This window comes from Penicillium expansum, assembly GCF_000769745.1.
Source record: "Penicillium expansum strain MD-8 chromosome Unknown contig25, whole genome shotgun sequence".
Lineage (NCBI taxonomy): Eukaryota > Fungi > Ascomycota > Eurotiomycetes > Eurotiales > Aspergillaceae > Penicillium > Penicillium expansum.
This window is the reverse complement of record NW_015971442.1, coordinates 463115-478807: the sequence shown is the minus strand read 5'-3', so window position 1 is coordinate 478807 and position 15693 is coordinate 463115. Positions and strand designations below refer to the sequence as shown.

Sequence of the window (15693 nt, the reverse complement as noted above, 5' to 3'; positions counted from 1 at the left end):
TAGAGCTCGGCGCTAGCTATCGATTGATATATTTATCAACCAAATCAGACGCTGGGACCGGCGTATAGAGAGCTTTGAAACTTTGAGGGCAATGGCTATTCAAAGTCTTGGCATCAATATCGACCATGCGGGCCGCAATGGACCTCACTTCCAAGGTTCGTCCAAAATTCATCCAATCAACGCCTTATGTTTTGTGATGACTCAGCATCGGAGTTCGCTTATTTTATAGAGAATTGATAGTATAATTATATAGAACCCCATATTACATTCTATAAAAAGGTCGGATTATGTAGAATTAGGAGAAAAGCGAAGTATAGTGGTGATTTGGTTGTCTCTAAGACCCGGACTATTAATATCTTAGTCATCATATATAAGCGCAACCTTGGAACACAATCCGGTGCATCCGGGCAGCTTTTAGGGCAAGAAAAGTGCTTTTCTCGTGGTGAAGGTCGGATTTGGAGGAGTTTTGTAGTTCTACCGGCTGTCGAGGGCTAGATCGACAGTGTAGGTCCGCGCCCTAATACAAAATGAATTCTTTTTATCTGCAATGTGATAATCCATAATATTGTCTTTAGAGAAGTTTTGATTATGGTTTTCTTTTTAATTTTTTAATTGTTTTATAGGTATCAGGACAATCTAGTTAATTGGGGGAAGGATGTGAATGGGGTTGTGAATTACTGTGAGCTGCATGTTAGTTTAGCCAACGGGCCAATTCGATGCGGTGCCCGGACGCACCCAGCCAGAGCCCTACCCGCTCCGCAGTTTTGGCAGGGCACGCACGGGGTTGGGCGGTTAGGGTTACACAGCAGCATAACTGGCGGGCCCCAGACCCTAGGTCCTGGGCCCTAGGCCTCTGTGCCACAACAGCGGCTTGGTGTGCTGCGCTCAGGGCATTTAGTCCCCCGGTTTCACAAGCATTATCAACGAACTATCAAATTGAGGCTCATGTATGGTCCATGTATATTCTCTTTTTTTTCTTTCGCTTTATTGCATACGTAACATAGACTTACTGTCTACGTGGATATAGACAAGGATACACACCCTAGAAACCGTAGAAAATGTAGACACTATACCCGGATTCAATTTCGAGCCCCTAGAGTAGAATGTAAGGTGCTATGATCTAGATATATATGGCCTTGGTAGAACGAGTCTGGCGGGGTTCTCAAATGATATTTGGTGTTATTGGCTCGCCCCACCGGCACTAGATACTGTTTAGATCTAACATTCAAGGGGAAAGCTTTTTGATTGAGCCTAAGGCTGAGGTTAAGATGAAGTTCCGTTCAGAAAATCATCAGCAAGCCCCCCATGGGTAGGTGAAGGCCTACATGAATTACATGGTTGTCCAACAACGGAGGAGAGGAAGCAAGCTAACATACCCTTGAATTGCCACAATAACAATTAGACTTATTTTTCCTTACGTAGTACGCGGTAGTTTTACGATCATATCCTACGGACGATTGCTGCAACCATCTCGTATGTAGGCATACCATAAAGTTCATAACTGTTCAATGGAAGGTACAACTTCATCTCCCGAGGCCACAACAANAAAAAAAAAAAAAAAAAAAAAAAAAGCTACCAACCAAAATTGTCTTCACTCGATTCTAATGTACACCATGAAGACCCAAGAGCATGTCTAGCTAGGTCAATAGGTATTGAAATAGGCGAGCAATACTTACGTTTAGGACGAAATGAGCAAATGACGGGCTAATGAAGATAAATGACCTCTCTACGAAAGATAGGAGGAAAAGCAAAGATAGCGATGGACATGCAAATGATAAGGGGCAAAATTGATGAATGCTCGTGCGTGCGGATGCGTCGTGGATGAATGTAACTCAAAACAAATCGCCAACTGTGCGCCACAGAGACAAGGGAAGAGGTGTGGTCATGGTATACGTTCCATGTCCAAAATTTTTATGTCAACTGGGACAGGTCACAGTTTCAATGCATCGAGAATCTTCTTCGCCATCTCTCGATACTGCCACATACCGCCTGATACCTTCTTGAACTGAATACCATGCAGGGAGAACAGAGGCACCTTCACGATCAGGATTTCAAATCGGAGGACGAGATTCTCTCCAGTGTCGCTCTGTACACGGGTAGTGGTTTCGCCGACGACACGTTCGCCGACCGGACCACCATGTTCTCGTGCAACATATTCATCTGAGCCGTCCGAGTTCGTGGTGAAACTGCGATCCGGCGCAGCATGAGTTTGACGAAGTTTGGAGGACCCAGTGCGGCTGTCGTTTTGGCTCTCATCGTGGTTGAGAAGGCCACCAAAGCTGATACGACGACGGTGCCCTGATACTTGCCCCTGTCGTTCTGGACTGGGAGGGGCAACATCAATCACTTTGTCGAGGTCGATGCTGGGAGCGTGACGGCAGCTAAACCCACCCTTGATCTCGACATAATCAACCGCGAGCTGCCTCAAGACCCGAATGATGTCAGCCCGAATAACGGGCAAAGGTTTGCTGCTGGTAGTGGAAACACTGAAAAGACCCTTAAGGAACACAGGTTTGGACAGATCTTCTCCCTCGTTAGCACTCTCCAGTGCTGTCCCTGCGCCGGAAATATCTACATCGGTCTCTTCGGGCACGTTGGCCTCTCGAGTAGCTTCTCGTCGGGCCCGGCGTGCCTGAATACTTTCTCGCCGGGCGTGTCCCAGCGACATGGTGCGCGTTGTGTGAGTGCGTCCACCAGCCCTCACGGTGGCCGGATCTTTCTGATTATTCGAAACAACTTGATCAGAGTCACTGGTAGATGGCGGTTGACGGTCTGTAGGAACGTCCAAGGTATCAGCATCACTTCTCCGTGCGGCTCTCCGAGTTCGGTAGTCTGCCGAGTTGACACTGGTAGATCTCTCGAGGGATTTGTTGGACCGCCCATTGTGTTCCGACGATCCTGGCGCCGCTAGAAGATCCTGCTGAGGCCGGCTATCATTCGAAGAGGTCTCGCCTGTAGATGGCTCAGCCCGCCGGGTTCTCCTTACGCTGAAGCCACGGTGCATCGGAGATGCTGAATCTGCAGGAGGCTGAACGTTGAGTGTGGGTGTGTTGGGGGTACTGATGCGTTCACGATCCACATCACGGTGGCGATCTTTGGTCCTGCGAGTGCTGAATCGTCTTAAAATTCCAGCAGCAGTGCTTTCTTTTCTGGTGGGGACATCGGGAGGCAAAGTTGGGACTGCGTGCGTAGACGGCGAGGTAGAATGAAGTATCTTAATTCCTTCTGAGGCTTCGTCCTCGCCATGGGTGCGGGCCCGTGGCCGAGATCGTCGTCCAGTATCCTTGTCTCCTGCCAACTGGTATTGATTGGTGTGGGCGGCTTCCGGTGGCCGCAGCTCAGGCACGTGGACTTCACTGGGGGTTTGACGAAGGCCAAGGGCACCAGGCCGTGCTTCAGCCCGCTCTCTGTCAAGCTTTTCTTTGACTAGATGGTAAGTGGACACCAACGGACTGTAAGCATTTAAAGGGTCGTTGCCTAGTTGCACCGCCTCGGCTGAAGGCGCGGAAAGAGTATCACGACTAGCCGCAGAGTTTCGTCGTTTGTAGAAATCGAACACTCCTCGTTTGCGTTCTGGGTGATTGGAAACAGGCTGCTGTTGTTCGCGGTAGTACAGCCGGAGAGCATGTTGGTAATCTTCGGACTCCAGTACTTTAGTCAACTGAGCTGTAATGTACTCCGGAGGCCCAAAGTCGAAACCGGTCATCTTTTCAACAACCTCTTGATCCAGAGGTAACTGCAAAGGCTCGCGATGGGGAAGGTGGTTCTCCGGAGGGTTACTAAACCCCTTATTCATCCAGGGATGGCTCATGATCTCGGCCAAGCTGGCACGCTGCTTGGGATCAGTGACCAGCATGCGTGATATAATGTGGCGGCACTCTGCGAATTCTAATCAGCAATGGAACCAGACAAATCATTCTTTCAACCTTGACTTACCGGCACTGAGACCTGGTGGATACTCTACCACACCTTTCTTGATTTTGGCATGCAGCTGAGGCATACTCTGGTCATCGAAAGGTACCTTTCCACAAACCAAGACATAAAGGACAATTCCAAAGCTCCAAACATCAACTTCGGGTCCCGTATATTGTCTGGCTTGGAGCAACTCCGGAGCAGCGAAATACAGACTACCGCAGAATGTCTTCAAAAGACTCCTTGGGGAGAACAAGTTGCTGAGACCAAAATCAATGATTTTGATATCACCAGTCTTACTGATAAGGATGTTCTCAATCTTCAGGTCGCGATGCACGATGCTGTTGCGGTGGCAGTAATCCAATGCGCTAGCAATCTGTCGTGCGAACTTGCGCGCCTGCTTTTCCTTCAGTTTGCCGTGGGAGATGATATAATCCAGCATTTGGCCACCGTTGACGTATTCAAACAGCATATACCAATGGTATGATGTGCGAACAACATCCCGCATGCCGCAGATATACGGATGGTTCACTAGACTGACGATGGCCGCTTCTCGGGCCGTTCGAATCTCCTTTGAGCGATCGGCTCTCTCGGTCTCCCGACTAGTGCGATGTTCCTCGGTCGAGAGTCGCGGCACGATTTTAATGGCAACCTGCGACCGTAGTCAGTATTGTGCTGTGAGACAATAAAGAGTTGAATACTCGTACCTGTTCTCCAGTCTCTGTATTTTTTGCCAGTTTAACTTTTCCCATACTTCCAGCACCTATTGTTTTGCCTAGGGCCCACTGACCCGTCGGCGTCGTGATCGTAGTCCGTCGCTTAGGTGCAGCTGCAGCTGCGGCTGCGGGGGCACTTGCTGCGGTCGCATGTTGTGGCGGCAGCTGTGAAGCCGAGCTCGGCGTCATATCAACACTGTCTCGATGACGGCTTTGCGTTGAGGGATTTCTTTGGTGCCTCCGGGCAGTTTCAGTTCGAGCAGTCGAGGGGCGTTCTTGAGATCGGTCCGATGACGTTTCCCGACGAGAAGGCATGCGCGCGACATTCGATGCATCAAATTCACGCCTGGCTGCACCCTCAAGTACAGTATGGTTTGAAGGGGGACGTCGGTCCTGAGAAGGAGTTTTTGAATGTGATAGGTTAGTTGGCATAGGAGGAGGAGGAGGAGGCTGGGTCGTATTTGACGATCGGACTGCCACGCTGCGTGTTCGATGCGGGAGATCGGATGGGGCTCGAGAGGGACGAGAGGTAGTTGAGTGGCTGCGAACCACAGTTGGTGTTTTAGTCGTCGGTACTGACATCGTGGATGGTTCCCCTTAGAGGGGTCTCGAGCGGTCAAAGAAATGAGCGGGGAGAGGTGAGGGAAGCCACAGCCAGGGCTCGGCCCCGAGCACAGTTGAGGCGGTGCGAGGACTGGCTCACAGGATGAAACAAATCCCGTGATGCAAATGCGATGAAAGATGATGATACTAAAAGGACGAAGATGGAGGGTGGGGGTGGTTAAGAGTAAGAGGAGGTTGGGATGCGGAGATCGTCTAGGGGCGAGCGACACTTCAAGGTTGCAAGCTCTCGAGTTGATACCCAAATTCTGTTTGAGGCTNCCCCCCCACTATGTCCCCCCCCCCCTTTTTTTTTTTTTGAACAAGTTCTTTTAATTCTTCTATGTTACTGTTTATTTTTCAGGGAAAACTATACGGAGTAGATATGCATTTAATGCAACTGTGACCACGTCACCACCTGGCTATGTGCACCACTGGGGGAACTATTAACGGTCATTTGAGCCAGGATCACGTGCGCCAAGGTGCTATAAATATCCCGAGGTTAGGCTACTCCGTACTCCGTACTCTGTTACGTTATTGAACATTATAGATCTGCATTTATATAATGTAATTTCAAAAAGGAAATCATAATTGATATGAGAAGTGAGTAAATCACCACTTCTCCGGTCCAAAAGTCTCTCCATCTGCGACAGTCTTTCGAACTGCAGTATATAAAGAGTCCTAATGTTCCTCATTAGGCCCACATCAAAAAATGTCGGGATATAGTTACGTACCATGGTCTTGTATGGAGCTGTATTTCCCCACCACTGGGGTATCGAAACATTCGGGAGAATAATCGCGAAGAAAATAACAATGGTGGACAGAATGAGGCCCGAGTCAAGTCCTGCAGCGGTGATATAGTTGTAAGTATGCCACCAACCGCCCCACCGGCGTCGAATCCAGTAGTTAAAGATGAGGCCAAAGATAACCCAAGAAGAGAAACTCAAAGGGGTAGCCCTGTAAGAGGGTCAGTATTAGTAACCGCAAATAATAGCATCGGGAACGTTGTAGACTTACGGAGGCAACCAGGCCATAGCACCCAGCATCCTGTTGATACTATTAGCATATTTCATCAAAGGTGAGCTTCTGTTACTTACACAGGGGCGTTTAGGAACCTGAGCTTCGACCGAGGGAACACTCTTATCAAAACATAGAATACCACCGGAAGAAGAGCGCCGATCAGCCAGAACCACTGTATTTGAACGTACATGCCGCCGGGTCCAAACATGCGCTGTGGGCCAATGACACCTAGATAAATAGTCAGTAATATGTTGATATACTTTTGAGATATACTTTTGAGACCAAGCAAACTCACCCCACACAATGCTGGATGAAAAGAATGCTCTTCCGTTCGGACATGTGAAACTCGCTGACTGAGTACTATTGCCATAGATGGTTAATAACATGTTCTCTTCCCAAAGATGTGCATAACATACGGCGTGCAAACTTCATCGATATTGCCTAGAGTCCAATTCATGACTGCAATCTGAACAATACTTGCCCATATTGTGGCAACAACTTGACACATGAAGGTGACGCGGGGTGGCACTTTCATATAATGAGCCAGCTGTTGTTGAAGAAGAGTCAACAATCTGGTCCGCTGACATGGGGAGGAATTTTCATACTTTGAGATCTGCACAGTATACTTGACTATTGATAAGGTCAGCCTTCATTCTAGAAAGAGAGGATTGATCCTTACGCTTGTCCCAATGTGATGGTGCTAAAGACTTTGAATACCATGACCCCAATCGGCTTTCCTGGAATCATGAAACCTGCCAAAAACGGGGATAAAACATTGAGCGCTATATAAATTAGCGTTGCACACATAATAGAGGCTCATGGCCGCACGTACAAAGCATAATATTGGTGATGGCAAGAATCATGCAAGTCGGAATCTGTTATTTGAGTCAACAATAACCCCCAAGTAGTGATAGCATAACATACTATAAAGACCATGGCGAGGATGATCGAGACAAAAAAGCCCCACCCTATGTATTTGGTCAGGTTTAATCATCAGACATAGAGGACCTTGGGAGCATCACATACAAGGAAGCTGCGAATCATATGCCAGAATGCCCGCAAGCCCTAACGCGATCGAAAATAGGAATAGTGCCGCATACCACCAATCAGGGGCTTCTTTGTACTTCTTCATCATGGTGAGATGAATATCGGGTTCCTGCTCCCGAGAAGCTCTGAATTGATGCCATATCTCCTTTCGATGGAAGAGAATAACATGCACAATAGCTGCTGTGAGGGCCGCAAACGACAGTCCATAGTTCAAGGCAAAGGTTGGAGCCAGGAACATGGGTGAGTATGCCTTGTATTTTTTCTCATCAAAAGAGAAACTAGCACCTAGGATCCTGGTTACATCGTAGGTATTTTGTGTGTTGTCATAGGTGCTGGACGTGTTGATAGGGAGATAGGCGGAGTACCTATATTGCTGTCAGCCTTAAAACGAGTCCGGTGAGTCCGGTGAGATATTGCAGCATACAAAGCCCCAGAGTAAGAGATCCCGATTGTGGTGATGATCACAAAAACCACAAGCCCGATGAGTGTGTTAACAAGAGCATGGACAGGTGCCAAAAGTGGATCTCCAAGATATGCAGAAACATAGCTGGGTATAATTAGCTTTACATTCTTTCAGGAGTTCTGCGAGGGACGAGGGCTATAAATCTTACGTCCAATCAAATGTGATAGGAATGAGGGAAAGTCCTGTAAAGCCTCCGAACAACTGGTTCAAAACCACATTGTTGGGTCGGATCCCTACAGGTAAGTAAAAGTCAGCGTAGGCAGGAATGAAACGAGTCAACGGGACCTTACAGGTGACAAAAGCAAAAACAGAGAGTCCTTGCCATAGGACTCCCGGTATCCTGCAGTTCGAAGAAATTAGCATATGTAGTTCATATTGAAACTAGAGAGCCTTACCAGTACCAGACAAAAGCTCCAATTGTCACATATAGAAAATATCGGTAGCGTGAGATGCTCCATCCGTGTGTCTCCGATTCATCCGAAGAGCTCCAGTCGTGAAGAGCATAAAATAAGGAAGTGTTCGCAAATTGGCTTGGCCACATCATAGCAGCAGGCCTTGGCATTATGAGTATGGGGCTATCTTGGCAGAGAAGGCTCCAACCTACCAAACCAGGAAACGGCGGAAAATGCCAGCCAGTGACATACCGACTACCTGACTGCTCAGAGCGAATAAAAGCTGGAATCCCCATCCAAGTTCCATATTATAGAGTGCTGAGAGAGCGTGTTAGAGAGAGACTTATCTAGCACAAGATGTATTGCTTACGCTTTGCTTTCAATGCCAAGAGTGCATCTGTACAATAAGCATAACCGATTGACACACTATATATTGCTTAGCATTGATCCCAAAAAGCTTATGATCAAGATCCACAAACTTGGCCATGATCTAAAAAAAAAGGTTAGCTTTATTTATTTTTGAGAATCAACATCCAAGAGCTTACTGTGATGACTGCATGCTCTTTTATAGTGAAAGGACCTGTATTCAACGTCCATTCCGCTCCAAATGTATTGAATTTCCGAGTTGGCATTGTCTTGGCCCACAAACAACCCATAGGATAGACCAGCAACTGCACGACAATAGCGGGGAACGAGATAGCAGGACTCCTAATGCAAGATGAGTAAACCATTTCCTACTTAGAGACTAGATCGGAATGAAAACAAACCTCATGCTTAGGAACATATTGAGCCCACTTCCAAGAGTAGTGAAAAACATACCCAGCACCCAGGCACGCACGGTGTTTGCAACTTCTCCGCCATCTGTGTTGCGCACCGCGGCACGAACAGACTCATATTGAGACTCCTGGGCTAGAGTCTTTTCTAACTCCGCAGCCTTTTCCTGATCACCTGTTTTGACTGCCTCATTAATAGCATCGATCTTCTCCTGCGGCAAATTTGGATCCCACTGATGGGCGATTTGGACCTTGTGTAACTCTTGGATCGTATCGCTCGCTGACTTGCCATTATCGTTTGGCATGTGGAGCTGTGATGGGTCAAGGCCATCTGTGACAGGCAGGTGTGAACCCATTCTGTAACAATAGGGTAGCAGGTTGCCTGACTAGGATTTAACTGGGCGATCGACTTGGAGTTAAAAGCCTCTAGACATGATAGTAGGACAGAGACGGGGATTATTCAAAACTTAAATAGAAAGAAATAAAAACAGAGAGGTGAAATGGGAGAGATTAAAGACTATCTATCATAGCGAAGAGCCAAGGCCTGTACTACTCGGTATAAGGCGTCAATTGAGCTTAGCTTTTCTTATCTTGACTTGGCAATGGCTATATTATGTACCTATGTAGGCATGTATGTAGACAAATTCACCCCGGCCCGGTCCCCTTGCCGGTCCAGTCCCTAAAATAATCAGTTTCTCCTCCAAACACAATGTAGCATTTGCTTCCTTTCCCCGCATTCCAGCATTACCCCTAGTCCCCCTTGGACCCCCACTATATGTTATCATTCCGTCGAGATAACAAAGTACTGCTTTAGGTATAAATGCGGAGAAAGAGTACGCAACTTTATAAACTAAGGCAGTCCGTACGATATGACCAAAATCAACCATTCGGACCAACTAGCGATATGTGGTACAATGTCGGATACACCACCCGATGTAGTAAATTATGGTAGGATCTATTGATTTCAATCAAATGCATTGCAAGGATCGTCTAGATTCTGTTTTAGCCAAGCCTATCCTTTTCTTTTTCAATCTTGGGCTTAGTCCAGTCCTAGGAAAGGACTCCCTCTGCACTACACATCTTTTCTTATTCTGATTTCCTGCCCCTGAGACTCAATTTCAACAGGAAAATTGATCTATTTCCGACCGAAATAGAGCGATAACCGGATCTTGCCTGCCATGGTATCTGTCACCTCGCCCAGGGGCATTGCCATCCAGCGTGCCCAAGCCGACACAATGCGGGACAGGATTGAGCGAATCACTGAGGACCTCAAAGATATTAAGGAATTTTTCCCAATCAAAATATCTCCAAGAAGAACACAAAAGTTACGCGAGTTCCTTACCTCTGAGCTCGACTCCCTCCGCAGCCAACCCTTTGATCTTTATGATCAACAAGGGAAGGTAGATTATCTTCTCATGAGAAACTATCTAGAAAGGGAGCTCCGCGAGTTAGAACTCGACCGTAAACAGGATGAAAAGACCGCACTGCTTCTACCATTTTCAGATACGCTGCTCGAGCTGTGTGAGGCTCGTGCTATGGTAGTGTCGATGAATTCAAAAGACGCTGCCCAGAAGCTTGTTGAATCCCAGTCTCAAATCACAGCCGTGATAGACATGGTCAATAATGACTCGACCAAGATCCGGATGGAGAAAACAATTGCGTTTAGAGCGGCGAGGAACATAGACTCATTACACGATAACCTGAAAGAATGGTTCGAATTCTACAAAGGCTACGATCCGTCATTCAACTGGTGGGTGTCCCATCCATATGGGGTTGTGGAAAAGGGCCTGAAAGATGTTTCAGCAAGTATCCGAGAAAACTTGGCTGGCATCCGCCCAGGCAACGAAGATGCGATAGTGGGCGATCCTATCGGTCGAGAGGGTTTGCTTAGTGAGCTCTTGGGCGAAATGATTGCCTACACACCGGAAGAACTTATCTCGATCGGAGAGAAGGAGTTCAAATGGTGTGTTGGTGAACTGAAAAATGCATCACGTAGCATGGGGTTCGGGGACAATTGGAAGCAGGCCCTGGAAGAAGTCAAGAATGACTTTGTCGACCCAGGAAAACAAACGGAATTAGTCCGAGATCTCACGATGGAAGCAATCTCCTTTGTCGAAGATCACCAACTCGTCACCGTTCCACCGGTGGCCAAGGAAAATTGGCAGATGTTTATGATGTCGCCTGAGCGCCAGAAAATAAACCCTTTCTTCCTCGGAGGAGAGTGTATCATTGTCTCGTATCCAACCGACCAGATGGATCATGAAGCCAAGCTGATGGGGATGCGCGGGAACAACATCCACTTCTCCCGCGCTACGGTCTTCCATGAGATGATACCCGGACACCATTTGCAGATGCACATGATTGCGAGATATAGACCCTACCGTCGCCTATTCGACACCCCGTTTTGGATTGAAGGATGGGCTCTGTATTGGGAATTCATTCTATGGAATGACGAACGGTTTAAAAAGACGCCGCAGAACAGGATTGGGATGTTGTTTTGGCGGCTTCATCGATGCGCCCGAATTATATTCTCCATTAAGTTCCATCTTGGACAGATGGCTCCTCAGGAGTGTATTGATTTACTGGTCGATCAAGTCGGACACGAACGTGCCACCGCAGAAGGAGAAGTGAGACGATCATTGAATGGCGATTATTCGCCATTGTATCAGGCCGGTTATATGCTGGGTGCATTACAAATATATGCACTGCGAAAGGAGACTGTTGAGATGGGGCATCTTGGTGAAAAGGAATTCCATGACCGGTTTTTGAAGGAGAATTGTATGCCAATAGAGTTGGCGCGGGCCTTGATGCAAGATCAACCGTTATCGCGTGAACACAAGCCGTCTTGGAAATTCTATTCCTTATAAAAGCTATTTCATCGCGACGGACAGGGCTAGGAGAAACAAATAAACATATCAAATATCATTGCCTATCTCCAATGAATCTAGCTGGCGAAAGTACGAACTACCTATGTACATGTTTTGTCCTTGCCGCTTCAGAGCCTCACCCTTGAACACTAGCATCGCTCAAGTTTTTCTGGCAGACTCGTAATGACTTCTCCACTGAGGTCGGCTACAATAATTGGATTCCTCCGACCTTCGAAGGAATACAACCCAATAAATGGTTTGACCTCTGTGACGGCGTGCTACAGGGGGAGTTCTTTTTTCATTCTCATTGGTGGATTCAGATACCGGGGGACTCTACAACTAGCCCTTCCAAAGGCCCAAAGGTAGTCTAGATGACTATGGGATACCAGATGGGCTACGTCATAGGCCCCATACAAAAAGCTCGGCGCTAGTCATGTATGACCTGCATGGACCAACTTGGAAGCCCATGGCAGGCCTGTATAGTATTGTGCAGTGTTCAACCCCGCGTGTTTGGTACAAAGTATGTTCAACTTGGGATTTAGCCTTATCGTGGCTTAGTTAGTGAAAGGTTTACCTTAAAAGATCTTTCTTTTTTTCAACGAAACTAATTATTAATAAACAACCACAACATGGGCTTCAATTTGCCTCAACTGTACGTCAGGTGCACGCTAAATGTCGTTTATTCTCCATACCTAAACCACGATCATCGCAGTACAATCTTCCATGGAACCATTCTGTTGCCTTGTCGGGGTAAAGGTGTTCCTACGTCATTCAGCCAGATTCCAAGGTTGGTGGGTCCGGGAACAGTCTGGGGGATATATGGAATTGCCTCTCAAGTTTGAAGAATGGGCTATGGGAGAGAATAGAATGTTTGAGTAGGACTTTTCTATCAGAACTGCAAATCATGCTCACGCGTGTCGCACAGTGCAAATGTTGTAGATCTAAGTCTGTATCCCAATGCATATAATTGGTGATGTCAGTAAGGTCAAAAAGGCAGGTCAGAAAATAGAAACTGTAAAGTGTGGATGGATCTGGGGTTACAGCCACCAAGCTTCCAGGGTTTTATGCTTTTGGATACCAACACTTGGCAATGTACACTTCGTATGTGACCTTGAAGTTGGAAACTGGGCTGTTCCCGCTAGGTACGGGCCTTTCATAAATGACGTCATGACATCATTGCCCCTGCCCAGATGGCACCCCCAGAACAATATAAATATCCCCTCTACTTCCCCAGAAAAACTATTCCTTTCTTCATCACAACTCAATCTTCCTCAATCACAAACAAACCTTTCAAACCCACATTTCCCAACTTCCACATTCACAATGGAGACTGCCAAGGTGCGTCATCAACCCAACTCTCTGTACATGCCTCATATAGTTGACTAACACAAAAATTACAGCAAGCCGTTAACTACGTCGCTGAGACCATTCAGGGCACTGGAGCTGAGGCTTCCAAGGAGGCCAACAAGAACGTCGCTAAGAGCAGCGATGCCAATGTTTCCACCCGTGCCAGCGCTGCCAAGGACGCACTTGTCGACAAGAAGGACGAGCTTTCCCACAACACCAAGGCCGATGTCCACAAGGGTAAGCTAAAACCTTTTGAACAAAGTCGCTTAGAGAATAGTGCTAACAATGATGCAGAGGCTGCCAAGAACTAAAGTGTCGGAACTCGAGCCACTTGTTCTGTACACCATTTAGGCAAAATTACTGTCTTTTTGATGATATCACGATGTAAATAGCGAATAATACCATCTACGATTCACAAAGTTGTCAAACAGACTTGTAAAACATGCTCTCTTATTATAAGCACTCTTCATTATAAATTATAAAGTACCAGGATAGTCCGCCGCATTTGCCATGCACATGGTATTTAATAGAAACATACGAAACACGCATTGAGGGCATGCGTTTCAAAATTTCAACCCAAACTAAATTATCTTACGTGCAGACAATAGTGCCTCTTTCTGGGCTACTTTGAAGTTCTTCAGCTGGAAATACTCGCTCGAGCACCAATGCCACGGCGTGGGCTGCATCGGGGCGGGAGAGATAGACGTCTTAACTTTGAAAATGGAATCCTCTTTCAATTCAAAGATACAACTAGGCAGTTTACATGATTTAGGTCACAAGCCATGGCTTGAAAGTTCCACTATTGGCCCGAAAGTCCCGTTATTGGATTTGTTCCTCAAGGATATCTAATCCATGTACCCACGGTATTCCAGAGATTAATTGTCCATGGAAAAAGCGAATTCAGGCGAGAGGAGACGAAGGCATCTGGGTGCCAATCCTTTCCGCTCTTTTTCTAAGCTGACGAAGGGCAGTGACGTCTCACTTTGAATAACCGACAGACGTTGTCAATATATACATGAACACGAAAGATCGATGACAGATATTACGGATACACTGCAGAAAATTCATGGATATTTATGTAAAGATTACAACATACCGCTAGGTGACGGTAAATTGAGAAAGGCCATGAAGAGAACAATCAAGAAAATATTCCTTAACCCGTACCGGGCCCACGGGTCTAGACCCTCGACCGCAAACCGCCAAGAAACGGGTATGGGCGAGGCCCCTTCTTATTGTATTTAAGGTCTCCATTCGTGCGGAGTGGCATTGTCAACAAATTCTACAAATACACCGGTTGGAGAGGAGCGACACATAGGGTAGTGCATAGGCCAGCGGCCATAGACCGGAGATGGTAGGCGCTTGTTCTAGTATTATTGGGTGCCCAGGTGACCGATGCGGCTGAACTCATCGTTAGGGAGGAATGCATGAATCAAGATCGGGACTCCTGGCTTCTTACCAGTCTTGCGATAAGAGACTTCATCCCAGTAAGCAGCCTTGAGCGTGCGCTGTCAGCACTCAGTTTGTGGCATAGAGCTCCGCGATTCTTGCTTACCCCGCTCAGCTGCTCTCATCAGAATCCAGCCTTCTAACCAATAGCTGGCTCAAAATGCGAAGCAAACAAACTAATTCCACCTCATGACCATTTGCCAAGTGACGAGGCTCTTTATTTGGTCTATGGCCTTTTAAATCGTTCATATGACTGTATATATAAACGGCCAGAAAACCGCCCACTCTTTTTTAGAAAAAAACCTCATCCAATCTAAGCCTAATAACAAGAACTTTATTTCCGAAAGTCTAGAGTATGCCTACCGCCTCCCTTAATACACTGTTCCGACTAAAAACCTTGTATATAGCTGGTCTCCCACCTCCCAACACGACACGATGTGCTATAACATGATCTCATACACCTGCGGTCACACTCTCAAATCGCAGTCGACCACCTGCACGTGCGATGAGAAAAAATCAGATATGACCTCAAGCTTTAAGTGCAAAACATCATGCACGGGGTCTTGAAAATGGTCACCACTCTTGGCCGCGCGGGAGCCTCGTGGCCCTCGCCACAGTATGCTGAATGAAGGGTCAACGAATGGGGATTACTCGAAGGGTAGCGTTTCATATCTTACCGAATTTTCTTGTGGGGAAATTTATGTCTGGTACTGGACGCATCTTACAACCTTCATGGTGTGTTTAATGGGAAGGAACCGAGTAATAAACCACAGTCATTAGATTGACCTTAAAGAGGCTATCAAATGGCATATTGTACAGTTAAATTTCCACGGCTGACCATTCCTATATTTTATCTTGGAATTAGGAGAAAACCAAACCTCAGACTCGTTCACTTGTATCTTGTCAACAAGGGCCCTTGAGGAATGTATGTATTCAGGCATCAATTGATGCCTCAGGCAACAAACCGGATACAAATGCCTCAAACAACTGGAAGCCCTGAAGAACAAAAGCCCATAGGTGGCACAACCGTGGATGTACCTAGGGACCTACATGACTCCAATGTCTTCCAAGGTTGTGTCAGTGGTACCTTGGACCCAACAATCGCAATGT

General features: G+C 46.9%; 4 protein-coding genes across 4 annotated transcripts; 2 read left to right on the top strand and 2 right to left on the bottom strand.

The window, feature by feature from the left end:
* Positions 1–1930: 1930 nt before the first annotated feature.
* On the bottom strand, positions 1931–5210 carry kin1 (putative serine/threonine protein kinase Kin1; the record flags this gene model as incomplete). Its single annotated transcript, XM_016738285.1, has 3 exons — positions 1931–3879; positions 3937–4564; positions 4620–5210. 3 exons carry the CDS (start codon positions 5208–5210, stop codon positions 1931–1933), a joined length of 3168 nt encoding a protein of 1055 aa, XP_016594394.1.
* Positions 5211–5840: 630 nt separating this feature from the next.
* On the bottom strand, positions 5841–9279 carry PEX2_010070 (Tetrapeptide transporter, OPT1/isp4; the record flags this gene model as incomplete). Its single annotated transcript, XM_016738284.1, has 20 exons — positions 5841–5909; positions 5963–6185; positions 6246–6275; positions 6326–6476; positions 6544–6608; positions 6665–6795; positions 6854–6878; positions 6928–7030; positions 7081–7123; positions 7173–7216; positions 7275–7660; positions 7720–7842; positions 7907–7991; positions 8049–8098; positions 8154–8288; positions 8363–8468; positions 8521–8576; positions 8630–8640; positions 8696–8858; positions 8918–9279. 20 exons carry the CDS (start codon positions 9277–9279, stop codon positions 5841–5843), a joined length of 2361 nt encoding a protein of 786 aa, XP_016594393.1.
* An 822-nt stretch (positions 9280–10101) lies between these two features.
* Positions 10102–11790, top strand: PEX2_010060 (uncharacterized protein; the record flags this gene model as incomplete). The annotated part of the gene is made up of 1 exon (XM_016738283.1): positions 10102–11790. The coding sequence occupies one exon, from the start codon at positions 10102–10104 to the stop codon at positions 11788–11790; it is 1689 nt and encodes a 562-aa protein (XP_016594392.1).
* A 1323-nt stretch (positions 11791–13113) lies between these two features.
* On the top strand, positions 13114–13448 carry PEX2_010050 (Glucose-repressible protein Grg1; the record flags this gene model as incomplete). Its single annotated transcript, XM_016738282.1, has 3 exons — positions 13114–13128; positions 13191–13374; positions 13432–13448. 3 exons carry the CDS (start codon positions 13114–13116, stop codon positions 13446–13448), a joined length of 216 nt encoding a protein of 71 aa, XP_016594391.1.
* Positions 13449–15693: the final 2245 nt, after the last annotated feature.